The 13,665-nt window shown below is 42.0% G+C and overlaps 1 protein-coding gene across 2 annotated transcripts; it reads right to left on the bottom strand.

The window, feature by feature from the left end:
* Positions 1-4,983: 4,983 nt before the first annotated feature.
* drd6b (dopamine receptor D6b) lies at positions 4,984-8,629 on the bottom strand. 2 transcript variants are annotated; one of them, XM_072557770.1, is made up of 2 exons: positions 8,090-8,629; positions 4,984-6,782 (listed from the first exon to the last, which is right to left on the bottom strand). In XM_072557770.1, exon 2 carries the CDS (start codon positions 6,545-6,547, stop codon positions 5,219-5,221), a length of 1,329 nt encoding a protein of 442 aa, XP_072413871.1. In that variant the 5' UTR covers positions 6,548-6,782; positions 8,090-8,629; the 3' UTR covers positions 4,984-5,218. The 2 variants fall into 2 exon arrangements, with proteins under 2 accessions (XP_072413871.1, XP_072413873.1); XM_072557772.1 differs by lacking the exon at positions 8,090-8,629 and adding an exon at positions 7,951-8,004.
* Between the last annotated feature and the right edge of the window lie 5,036 nt (positions 8,630-13,665).

Raw genomic sequence — 13,665 nt, 5'->3', positions numbered from 1 at the left:
CCAAATTTACCAGCAACAACACTTCTTGTAAGACGTAGTAAAAAATGAAAACAATTTTCTCGGGCTTTTTGCAATTTAAATCACGCGTTATTCTGAACTGAACGGATTGCTTGAGGTGAGAGTTTTTATTCAGTTAGTGAGAAAGACTAGCAATTGTGCCAGTGGGAGACATTTAGGTGATGCTTTGATATTGTGCTCGGATGTTTGAGTTGCAGTGATTCATCCAGGCAGGCCCACATCCATGGAAAGTAAACAATTCAGCATCAGGATCATCTCCCTGCTCCACTGCTGCACCAACTGAAGTTTCAACTAGAAATACAGATTCTCAAACAGAAAGTTAAAATGCTGTTAGTAATTGAATAAAATGACTTTGGGCTGAGAGAAGATGAGAATAAACAAATAAATTGAAGAAATTTAATCCTCAACAAATAATGCAAATTCACTCTTGAATGTGGAGCACTGAGTGACACAAGTAATTCGAAACAAGAAGGTATTTACATCTTAAGCATGATGTTTAAAAATTGCTAAGTGAATGGAACTATACTGCTCATGAAACGTGCATTGTTCACTATCAGGCAATATGTTTGCGTTTCATAAGATTGCTTCTGAATGTATTACAATCAGGGGGAAAATCACACTTTAGTTGCAAATTTTGCACCATTCATAAAAAACTGGAAGAATAAATTTACTTATACTCAAGGGAGGTGGGGAAGCTGAAAAACAGTCCATAAAATAAAAACAAAGAACTGTGGATGCTGGATGTCTGAAACACAATAGAAAGTATTGGAGAAACTTTTAACTTATCAAGTTCAGGGACCCTCTGTCAGAACTGAAGATAGATGGGGAGGGGTGATATTTATGTTGATCATGGGGTAGAGCTGTGGGGGAAGGAGAAAATAACCCCATACCCTACCCCTCCTACAATGACCCCATTATCAAATGAAACCACCCTTTCCCAGCTATTTTCAGTTCTGACAAAGGGACATTGGTCTCGAAACCTTTGCTCTGCTTGTATGTCTACAGATGCTGCTGAGTTTCTCCATCTCTTTTTGTCTGTATTTAAACTGTCTAGATTATTATTTTATAAGCATGATACTTTGGACTGAATTGTTAATGGATTTGCATCTACAAAGGTCAAATTTATTAGCATGCCACACAAGTGAACATGGTCTGCAATTTAATAGAAAATTGAGGGGATCTTCATTTTTATCCCTAGGAAAGGATTACAAAGAAACTTAACTGGGATTTATGCTACAGCTGTATTGTAGAGTAACATTTATCCCTTCAATACCCCACCTTCATGAAATGAGTAGATTATGCAGTGAATTTTAAATATTCTATTTTTAAAAATGCAATTTCGCAGCCATTTTACATATATCATTGCTATTTCTATTTATGTCGTATATTCTACCATAATTACTTTCCTCTGAGAAAAACAATCATCTCCCTACTTAAAGGTTCAGGCCAAATAAACAAGGAATTTTTAAAAATAAAGTTTCTTGTAAGGTTTTCCATAAAAGCTGGCATTTTCTTTGGCTCAAAATTAAATTGGACTTTATCTGCAGGAGGTTTTTTAAAAAGAATTCTTGAATCCTTTGGCTGCTGAGTGCAGCAATGACTGAATCTCCACCCTCATCAGCATTGTGATGCTTGAAAATGATCCACTTTTCTATTGGAATATTGAGCTCAGCACTCCTTTTACTTCATCACTGAACTCAGCAGTGAGTGCAAATAAATAGCTATTATCAGAATTCAATGCTTTCCTAATCTCTTCATGAGATGAGAAATGCTTTCCACTGACAGAGCCCCAGACATTTTCACGAATATGTTATTCATACTCATTGTTCATTTCAGCACTGGAGTGCAGGTTTCTTCATCATTACCGGGAATTGAGGTGTGAGCACATATTCCACTGCAATATTTATAGGGACCCGTGCTACCCCACTAGAAATTGGAAGAAAATTGTTTCTGAATCTTTCTACCAATCCCATGTTGACTCCTGACACTTTCCAAGGGCAATTAAGGATGGGGCAATAAATGTTGGCCATTGCTGCTAACACAAGCATCCAAAAGTATGTTTCCAAAAATCTTCCAGTATAACATACTGGAAGTGGCAGAGTGGTGATACTCCCTCCTATTCAGAATTGCTATGGATAAATTAAGGAGGATTAGAAAAGTCTGACAGGCCTGTGAATTCAAGCACTAGATTTGAAAATGTGTGCTGTTATTTCCAATAGGTTTGTCAGGCATGCTACAGTCTGGCCAGAGCTTGCCCGGCCTTGTCCCATGTCATCAGTGGTTAATACCGTAGAAACCATGGCCATCATTTTTGCAGATACCCCAACATCAAAGAAAGGCCTCTATTTTCAAAGTGCAATATATTGACTTGTAATTTTCTCACGCCATCTTAAATTTAATTCTAGAAGTCTAAGAAATGGCAGGTAACAGCTGATGACTCATGTATGTTGTCTTATAAATGTATAGTAAAGTGGTTCTTCCAGTCTTCAGGTAAAACTGGTAGACTCTGTTCCTCTGTTTCCTTTTCCCCTGACGATTGAGGAACTTAGACAATATTGTTTGTGTTCCCACCGGGGAATACAATCATCTCTCTATATGTATCTCTTTTGTTTTCTGATATTTTATGTGAATTTTAATAATCTGCCTCATGTTTTGGAGCTTCCCCCAAAGTAATAGAAAACTTACAGCACTAGATCTTTGATGGTTGCCAATCTGCTTCTTTGGGCTAACCACGTCCAACCCTTTTTCCATGTGTTTTAAAGGTAAGCACTGCGAAGAATGTTTAAACAAATAGCCAAAAGAAAACCAGTGCTTATAGTTGAGGGTGTAGGGGAATGAAAACAAGAAAACAAATTAAATGTGTTGATTTTATATAAAAGTTTTGTGAGTTTTCCAGACATTACAGTCAAGTTGTCAAAATTGCCATCTAACATTTAACATGACCTCAGCAAAGTTATGTTCAGCTCTTTTTTTCTGATCTTGAAACAATGGGGTGGAGGCAAGAACCTGCTAATCTAGACAATGTTTCAATGATGTGATCTCTAATATATCAGGACAATCTTTAGACTATATGTGCAAAGGGTCTGGGGGGGGGGGGGGGGGGTTGTAATAGTGTCCTTGCATTTGCCTTGCCTGGAGGTGGGTCATAACTTATACCCACAGAGCATGCCAAAGTAGGAGTCTTACATGTTTAAGCACCTCATTGACTCCAGGCTTCAGTTATTGCAGATTTGCATCTCGGAGACAGACAACAGCATTAAAATGTTGAGACTTTCTGAAACAGCTGCTTAGAAGTTCTTACCATATTAATAGAAGTCCTTCTTTCGCTTTTATCATTACTCATCCTGCCTTCTGTTGTTCCTCTTATTTGATTCCTTTATTAATCAGGCTCAGACACAGTGTGTTTTCTCTCTGTTACTCTCTTTGTTCCTTCTGGTTTGTCTCATACCCCAATATTTTATGCCCGCCATACGTTTTTTTCCCCCATCTCCAACTGTTAATTGCTCCATTTCCTCCAACATTCTCTCAGAAGGGGAGAGGAATTGCAGAAGCCAGGGCAAAGCATGAATGATTGGAAGCAGGAGGATGGGAAATGGTAAGCAAGGAATGGTTGGAGCCAGCGCAAAACAGGAACGAGCAGTGAGCTAATGTGGATTGTGACAAGAATCGGCTTCCAGAAGATACAGTAAACCAAGACCACTATTTTCAGCCTACTCAGTATATGGGGAATGAAATGGACCAAATTGTAGATAAAGGAATTTATTGTTTGCTAATGGGAGAACACCATTGACAGCACAGAAGGGGGCCACTCAGCTCATTCTGCCTTCACTTGCTTTTTGAAAGACTTTTTCATTTAGTCCCACTCTCTTCTTCCTTCCCCATAGGGGCGGCACGGTGGCAGGGTGGCACAGTGGTTAGCACTGCTGCCTCACAGCGCCAGAGACCTGGGTTCAATTCCTGCCTCAGGTGACTGACTGTGTGGAGTTTGCACATTCTCCCCATGTCTGCGTGGGTTTCCTCCGGGTGCTCCGGTTTCCTCCCACAGTCCAAAGATGTGCAGGTCAGGTGAATTGGCCATGCTAAATTGCCCGTAGTGTTAGGTAAGGGGGAGATGTAGGAGTATGGGTGGTTTGTGCTTCGGCGGGGCAGTGTGGACTTGTTGGGCCGAAGGGCCTGTTTCCACACTGTAAGTAATCTAATCTGGCAGATTATTTTGTTTTAACAATGTCTAGTCATTTAACTAAGTCTAATGTGAAAGCTATTGGTCTCCCAGGAAGAGAACAGATGCTCCAATGATTCAAGGGCATGAGATGGATGTCTTTTAAGACTTTTGTCTCTGAAATATGGACTTATTCATTAAAGTAAGTCAATAAGGAAGCAATTCTAGCCGGGCGAATTAAGAATAACCATAGTAACCACATGTGCCTCAAAAGGTTTTGTTTTGCTGCAGGTAATTTTTGGAGAAGCAGGCAGGTGATGTGCAGAATGGTGGGTGAAAATAGACAATAGCCAATAAGGAAGGAAAAAAACCCACTAACATTGCCTATTTCAGATTCGCCAAGCTGTTCAACTGTGAAATACATGATGGCCACATTAAGGTGTTGATCTGATCGTCAGGCAGTCGATACATGATGCTCGAAGCGGTTTACTGTATCTCCTGGAAGCCAATACTTGTCACAATCCACATCAGCTCGCTGTTTGTTCCTGGGGCTTGCTGGTTTGCGCTGGATCCAACCATTTCCTTGCTGACCCTTTCCCATCTCTCAGCGCTGGTCCCGGTATTGACTGAGTGGCATTTGACAAGTGTGAAGGAAATGACACGAGCAGAGAGGTTCCAAACAAAAAAAATACAGAAGTTGCTGGAAAAGCTCAGCGGGTCTGGCAGCATCTGTGGAGAGAAATCAGAGTTAACCTGCTGAGCTTTTTTTTTGCCCCCCCCCCCCCCCCCCCCCCCCAGCAGCTTCTGTTTTGGGTTTCTGATGGACAGCGTCCGCAGTTCTTTCGGTTCGTGTTGAGCAGAGATTGCACCGAAGTCCTGGATTTCGGCGGATGTTGGGCGCAGCTCCATTTCCTGGAAGTTGCTGCAAACGCCGGCCCTTGGTGCCGTTGGCAGTGGGAGCTTGCAGACTCCTCCCGGGAAGGGGAGAGTCGCTGAGGAAAGAGGGCAGGTGTTGGGGTGGGGGGTGGGGGTCCGTGCCTGTCAGCGGTAGACCGCTGTGATGGTGTCCAGGCTGATCTCAGCTTCGCCCTCGTACGATAGCCCCCCCGGCAGCAGCAGCTGCTCCCCGGGGCGCCGCCGGCTACTGCCGTTGCTGCTGGCGCTGGGAGCCGAGGAGATGCTGGAGACCTTGTCGAAAGGCTCGCTGAGGGAGGGCGGCAGCTGGTTGGGCAGGATGCCCGGGTTAGCCCCCGCTGAGCCGCCAGCAGGCTCCTTCTGCAGCGTGGTGTCATCGTGGTGGTAGGAGACCAGCTCGTTGCTGAAGTTGACCGGCTCCACCGCGTTGCTGGGGCAGAGGCGGGAGCAGCCCAAGATGCTGGTGAACGCCTTCCTGAAGTCCGCGTTGAAGGCGTAGATGACCGGGTTCAGGGACGAGTTGGCCCAGCCGAACCAGACAAAGATGTTGAAGGTGGTGTCGCTGACACAGGGACCCTGCCCTGCCTGTGCCAGAGCCGGGGCACAGAAGGGCACCATGCAGTTCAGCACGAAGAAAGGCAGCCAGCAGAAGACGAAGACCCCCATGATGATGGAGAGGGTCTTCAGCACCTTGGTCTCCTTCTTGAAGGAGGTCTTCAGGGCAGCTTCATGCGGGCAGTCTGCTGTCTGCTCCTGGCAGCTCTGGGCGTGTTCCACTGCCCTCTCCAGGGATGAGATCCTGCGGATCTGGGTCTGGGCGATGCGGTAGATGCGGGTGTAAGTGGCCACCATGATCACCACGGGGATGTAGAAGCTGATCAGGGAGGACGAGATGGCGTAGGTCCTGTTGAGGCTGGAGTCACAGCCGGCCGTGCTGTTGGTCCTGTCCTGTAGCACCTCTGCCCCAGCCCGGTGCCAGTTCAGCTGCACTGGTATGAAGGAGATGAGGATGGACAGTGTCCAGGCCACCCCGATCATCACTGAAGCCACCCTCTGGGTCATCTTGCGCTCATATCGGAAGGGGCTGGCGATGGCCCAGTACCTGTCCAAGCTGATGATGCACAGGTTGAGGATGGAGGCGGTTGAGCACATGATGTCGAAGGCAATCCAGGTGTCACAGAAGGGGCCGAAGAGCCAGCGGCCAGCCACCTCGCTCAGGGCTTTCCAGGGCATCACCAGCACCGCCACAAACAGGTCGGACACCGCCAGTGAGATGACAAAGAAATTGGTGACTTTGGAGCGCAAGTGCCGGAACTTCATCACCGCCAGGCACACCAGGGTGTTTCCCAGCAGTGTGGAGAGAATGAGGAGGAAAAGCAGGCAGCCTGTCACTGCCCGCACTGCCAGTCCTTGCCCCACTCCGCTGCTGTTGCCCTGCTCTGTGAGGTTGCCCATGAAGATGTTGCCAGTCTGTCTCTTTCTCTCTCTGTGCTTTAGCACAGCTGCAATTCTCCTGCTCTGCCCTCTCCAAAGTCAATCCACATGTTCTCTCACCTCCTTCCTCCAGGACCAGAGAGGACAACTAGGAGTGAATTCCTGGCTGGCCCAGTGGTGAGGGTGGGGGGGATATCTCCATGAATGTTGCCTGCTGCACTCACACCGAGTGGCTCCTGTCGATTGGAGGGTATTTCTAAACACAAACATATTGAGTTATGGATTATACAGGTTTAGCAGGACAGGGATCCTCACAGTAATCACAATACAAGGGTGACATTAACGGAAACACATCCTAGCTTTTAATTGGGAGCCATGATTTGGAGATGGGGTGTTGGACTGGGGTGGACAAAGTTAAAAATCACACAACACCAGGTTACAGTCAACAGTTATTTGGAGGCACTAACTTTCGAAGCACTGCTTCTTCAGGTGCACAACCACCTGATGAAGAAGAAGCACTTTGAAAGCTAATGGCTCCAAATAAACCTGTTAACTTTAACTTTAATTGGGAGGACGCAATATATTGGCTATGTGATATATTCCATACTCTATATCAACTAAATAATGATATTCCAAATTCTACATCACCTGTATTTATTTTATACTCTATATTAACTGTATAATATATTCTATACTATGATATATTCTTATTCTACATCAAATCTATAACATATTCCATATTCTACATTAACTGTATGATATATCCCAAATGTTACATTTAACTATGTGATGTATTCCATACTCTATATTAACTGTACAATACATTCCATATTCTAACTGAATATTATATTCCATGTTCTACATTAACTGTATAATATAACCTATGTTTTATATTAATTGTATGATGTACTGTATTCGAAACTCTACATTAACTGTATATGTTCCACACTCTGCATTAACTGTAAAATATACAGTTATGTATAACACTAATTACACTATTTATGAATTAAAATATATCAGAGCTCAACGTGACACTACACTTTATATAAAAACAGCATTATATATCAATCAACAAAATAGATATCAATTCCCTATATAATTCCCCCTATATATAAAACGATGCATTGACACGGTATATTAGTGGCACTGTAACATATAAATGTCCTTTAGTTAGTGTACAGTGCACTACTAAAGATTCTATATTAAGTGCACTACTAATCCATAGGAAACACGCATTTTTGCAACATTATACCTAACTATAATACATGGTAAGCACATGTCATACTCTGCATACAATACAGATGTACACAAAAATAAGCTAATAACCCATTGAAAATTACAACGGGTATACAGCGGTTAAAGTAAATCGACAGTTTCAGGACTGGAGATCCGTTCGTACCACTGAGGAAGAAAGCAAGTTTTACCTCTTTTAACCACTGTCATCCTTCACAGCTGTTCCTGCAGTTGAAGGGCAGTGGAACCAGTAATTATTTAAAATACATAGCAGTGTTGCCGTGTGAAATAAAGATGCGGTCAGTTAATTCATGATATTATAGGATTCACCTGTTTACAGCAGCGGTTCTCTCCATGGCGCTCTGTTCCTATATGGACACGGACTCTCTTCACTCTTATCATTGGATACATAGGGAGGCATGAATGAGTGAGTGGCAGGATTTCTGCAAGTTCTTAGAATGAATCAGCAAAGGTAAATTAAAAGTACACCTCTGAAACTCTCCAACGGATCGAGCAGAATTGGAGTCATCAGAATTGGTGACGGTTCAGGGTGGTTTCAGTCTGCTCTCGGCCAAGCGGTGGGAAGTTTTTGGTCCAATCATCCAGCAGGGTTGTCAGATGGATTGTTAGATAAATGGGGGCTGGAGAAAACGGAAACTGCCAGTCACTGGGGGTGGGGGCAAGTGCAAATTTAACGAGAAACCCACGCGGATTAACGTGACCTGGTCTCATTCTCGAAGCTTGGGTGAGCGTGGAGCCGTCCTTTCGTGTGAAAAGAAGGGGCGAACCATTGTCGAGAGCCAGCAGCGGTGAGGAGAAGGAATCTGTGAGCTCTCCTATCGCGAGCGAATCGACTTGTGGCGCTGGAGGTAGAGACAGGTTAGTGTTCACTCCAGTAATCCGCTGGAGCGAGAGAGAGAGCGAGATGATTCGGTGTTGACTGGGGCACGTACCGTGATGCTTTTATGGTTTGAGTCCACAGGAGGATGTTCCATAGGGAATGACATTCTCACTGTGTTCCTACCATGTTCAGCAGGCTCAGAACCAACTGATACTGAAGTTGCTTCAGTTCCTGCAGTGGAACGGGGAGCGATTCTGAGACTGACCATAGTTAAGTAACAGTTTGTAGCTACAGTATACAACATCAGGCGGATGGAATAATTTGTGTTTAATGAGTACAATTTCAACAGAGTGGGTCAACCAGATGAAACAAAACGGCAGGAACAATCAGTTAAAGGAGACTGAATGCGTAGTTATGTTTCTGTACTGGGGAAATATGTTAGAAAATGGAAATGCTTCTTATGTCGAAGAGCAGATTCTGGTAGATCACTCGATCTTCAGTTCCCCTTCAGTCTGGGGGTAATGTTTGATGTTGCATTTACTATTTATTTATCCCCTCCAAGCTCACCTGGTGTTTCAGACTTTTGTGAAATCAATGACAACATTTCACATTTGTACAGTACCTTCAGGCAGAGAGAAATGTGCCGCGATAATTCAGAGCTGCGATGAACCAAAAATAAAGAAATAGGAGTAGCAAAACAAAAGCATTGAGTCATTGAATTTTAAAAAAGGTCTTAAAAGTTGTAAGCCAGAGATAATTGCAGTGAGTGAGTGTTCAATGGGTGAAGGGATGGACTGACTTCTTAAGGCTAAGGGAGTAGATACACAAGAGGTCAGGCAGGATATATAAAAGCAAAATATAGCAGATGTGGGAAATCTGAAATAAAAACAAAGTACTGGAGAAACTCAGCAGCTCTGAGAGCGTCTGTGAAGAGGGAAACAGTCAATAGTTTGAAGGCAGTATGACTTATTTTGTTCACTAGACCACGTTCATAAGAATTGTTCACAAGACAGCAAGGCATAGGAGCACAAGTTGGCCATTCGGCCCATTGAGTCTGTTCTCCTAATCAATGTGATTGTAGCTGATCTGATCGTCCTTGACGTCACTTTCCCACCTTATCCCTATAACTGTTGATTCTCTTACTGATTAAAAATCTATCTCAGCCTTGAATACATTCAGTGGCACAGCCTTCTGTGGTAAAGAATTCCATAGATTCACTACTTTGAAGAGAAAAAAGTCATCTTCATCTCTGCCCTAACTGCAAAACCCCTTACTCTAAGATTAGACCCTCTCACCAAAACACTCTTTTTTTTTCTTTTTTGTGTCTGTTGTCAAGTTTCCAAAGGATCATGTATGTTTCATTGAGATTGATTCTCTTCTTCTAACCTCCAATGAGTACAGGCCTCATTTACCCAAACTGTCCTCATAAAACAGTCCATTGATACCCAGGATTAACCTAGTGAACACTTTATGGATTGCCTCCAATGCTTCCTTTATTAGTTAAGAAGCCCCTAAAACTGTTCATAGTATTCTAAGTATGGTTTACCTAGTGCCTTGCATAGTTTAGCAAGACATCCCAATTTGTATACTGCACTCCCTTTGAAATAAGGGCCAACATTCCATTTGTCTTCCCAATTACCTGTATGCTACCTTTTGAGATTTATGCACATGGATTCCAAAACCCCTCTGTGCTATAGCTTCTGCAGTCTTTCTCAATTTAAATAATATTCAGATTTCTACTCTTCCTGCCAAAGTGCATAACCTCACATTATATTCTATCTGCTAAGTTTTCTTTCTTCATTCACTTCACCTGTCCATATAGGCCCTGCAAATGCTTTATGTCATCTTTGCCACTTGGCTTCCCACCTGTTCTTGTAGCAACCATAAACTTGATGATGCCCTATTCTCTTCCCTCATCCAAATCATTAATTGACATTGTAAGTAATTGTGACTGCAGTCCTGATCCCTCTGACAATCTACAGGTTGCCATCCTGAAAATGCCTCCCTTACCCTAGCTCTATCTTCTATTAGGTAAAAACAATGACTGCAGATGCTGGAAACCAGATTCTGGATTAGTGGTGCTGGAAGAGCACAGCAGTTCAGGCAGCATCCAAGTAGCTAATGATTTCGAAGCTACTTGGATGCTGCCTGAACTGCTGTGCTCTTCCAGCACCACTAATCCAGAATCTATCTTCTATTAGTTAGCCAATCCTGTATCCATGCGAATATGTAATCTTGTAGTGTTGGGTTTAAAAATGACATCTTCAAACCAGATAATTAAGAGTTAATCATTAAGGGTTAATTGAACATAACAATGAGCAATTGAACTAAAATGGAAACGTATATGAAAAACAGGCTTAATGCAAAACAATCTGTTTTGACTGGGGAGTGAGGGGTCCTGGTGTGACCTGATGGAAACTGTCTGCTTGTGCAGTCCACATGAGACAATCTGGATTGGTTTCAAACCTATTTTTGAGGGCTGGAAGAGTACTGAAATTATGATGAAATGGGCATCCAGCATATAACCTTAGATTCAGCATAATACTAATATCAGTCCTTGGTCTACACACCTTCGGTCCGGGGTTTGAGTGACTGATTCAGCATAGTACTAATATCAGTCCGGGGTTTGAGTGACTGATACCGTGGAATCTGAAATAGAGCTCCGAGTGGCACCATTGTCATAGTCCCCAATGGATAGAAAGGCAGTGTATGGCTCATTTGTTTACCTCAGTTGTTTAGCTTAATTATGTAACTTTTAATGTATATGTATTAGTATAAACTAACAATTATTAATTTATATGTAGTAAGTATTTTAACCCAATGTGTTAGCTATATGTTGAAATGCACGTAAATTATTGAAATCGCTTTGGTAAGACCTTAAAGAAGCTTTTAGATACTTGTGGTCTAACAGAACAAGCTCCAACATCACAACTTCTTATCTCATTAACAGCTGGTATACCTTATCAAATATTTTTTGGAAATCCAAATATATCACATCCATTGCTTTCCTTTTATTATCCTGTTTGTTAACTCTTCAAATAAATGTCAGGCATGATTTCACCTTCAGGGAACCATAATGACTCTGCGTGATTATGCAATGCCTTTTAAATGCTCTTTAATTGCATCCTTTATAAAAGATTTTAAAATTTTTCCAGTAACAGATGTTAAGCTACCAGTTCTACAGTTACCTTTTTTTAATCTCCTTGCCTTTTTGATTTAAAGTGCTACATTAACAGTTGGCCAATCCTCTGGTACTTATCCACAATATAAGGATTCTTGGAAGATTGCTGCCACTTCACCCATTATCTTTATTGCTACATCCTTTAATTTGCTAGAATGCCTCTGGATAGACTAGCTTTTAGTCCCATTAAGTTTCTTAGTACTTTTCCTCTAGTGATGTGTTTCCTCTTTTGCTTTTGTTCCTTGATTATTTGGTCCTTTTGGAATGAATTGATGTCTTCCACCATGAAGATTGATACAACATATTTATTTAACTCCTTTACTATTTGTTGGTTCCCCGTTATCATTTCTCTTGTTCTCTAAGGGATCTGAGTTCACTTTGGCTTCTCTCGTCCTTTTTATATATTTGAAGAAGCTCTTGCTATCCTTTTGGTTATTACTTGCAAGTTTATACTCAAAGTTTTTTTTGCTTTTTTTTTGTTGGTTTATAAAACTCTTCCGATTCTCTGACTTGCCATTAATCTCTGCTGCATTATGTATTTATTTTCTTTCAATTTAGTGCAATCTTTCCTTCTGTCTGGGATATAGCTTAGTTGTAGCCATGAGCTATTTTCTCAAACATCTGCTATTGTTCCTCAATCACTTTTGCTGCAAAACTCCTTTGAAAGTCCACTCCAGGTAGGTCTGCATTCAATCCTTTGTAATTACTCTTAATTGAGTTTAGCACAATTATTTCCAATTCAAGTTTCTCCATCTCAAACTGAATACAAAATTTTCCCATGTTATGGTCAGTGTTTTCTAGGGATCATTCATTAAAACTGCCTCATTATGCATTACCATATCTAAAATAACCTGATCCCTGACTGGATCCACAGCATATTAGATTAGATTCCCTACAGTTTGGATTAGATTCCCTACAGTATGGAAAAAGGCCCTTCAGCCCAACAAGTACACACTGACCCTCTGAAAAGTAACTCACCCAGACCTATTCCCTACCTTATATTTAACCTGACTAATGCACCTAACATTATGGACAATTTAGTGTGGTCAATTCACCTGACCTGCACATCTTTGGATTATGGGAGGAAACCAGAGCACCCCCACACAGACATGGGGAGAACATACAAATTCCACATAGTCCCCCAAGGTGGGAATTGAACCCAGGTCCTTGGCACTGTGAGGCAGCACTGCAAATCAACGACCCACCATGCTGCCCCAAATTGTTCTTGGAAATTGTCCCAAACCAATGTATGAGGTCTTTTCTTGTAACTACCTTTGCCAATTTCATTTTTCTAGTCTACATTGTTAATGAAACCTACCACCATTTTACTAATGATTTGAAAATCTACTAATGACGTTTTTGTATTCGATATAGCCGGTGCTTTTTGTGAACATGAGAGAGAGGCAAGTCAGAAAGGGGTCTTGTGGCACGAGCCTTATTCTCAACATCTGGATCAGAATATTGAGGTTTAAGTCCAACCTACCACTGAGCTGAGTCAAGACATACCTTAATAGGTTGATGTAAAAATTATCCTGGAGCGGTAGTAGTAGTAATTTCAATGAACTAGAAATCCAGAACTCTGGGCTAATGCCCTAGATATATGGGTTCAAATCACACCACCCCATTGGCAGATATTAAAATTTGGAATCAATAAAATATGTCTTAACGGTGACCCTGTAACCATTGTAGATTAATTTTTGGGCTCTTATGGTACTGTGGTAGTGTCCCTACCTCTGGTTCAGAAGGCCCAGGTACAAGTCCAATTTTTACAGAGGTGTGCTATTACATGTTCAGATAGGTTAATATAAACATGAATACAAAAAACAATTTCCCATATTTTCAGAACTCAGACAGTTTGGTAAATTGCATTGCTACTGAACCATT

The sequence above is a fragment of the Chiloscyllium punctatum genome, chromosome 38, assembly GCF_047496795.1.
Source record: "Chiloscyllium punctatum isolate Juve2018m chromosome 38, sChiPun1.3, whole genome shotgun sequence".
NCBI lineage: Eukaryota > Metazoa > Chordata > Chondrichthyes > Orectolobiformes > Hemiscylliidae > Chiloscyllium > Chiloscyllium punctatum.
This window is presented reverse-complemented; position numbering and strand designations above follow the sequence as displayed.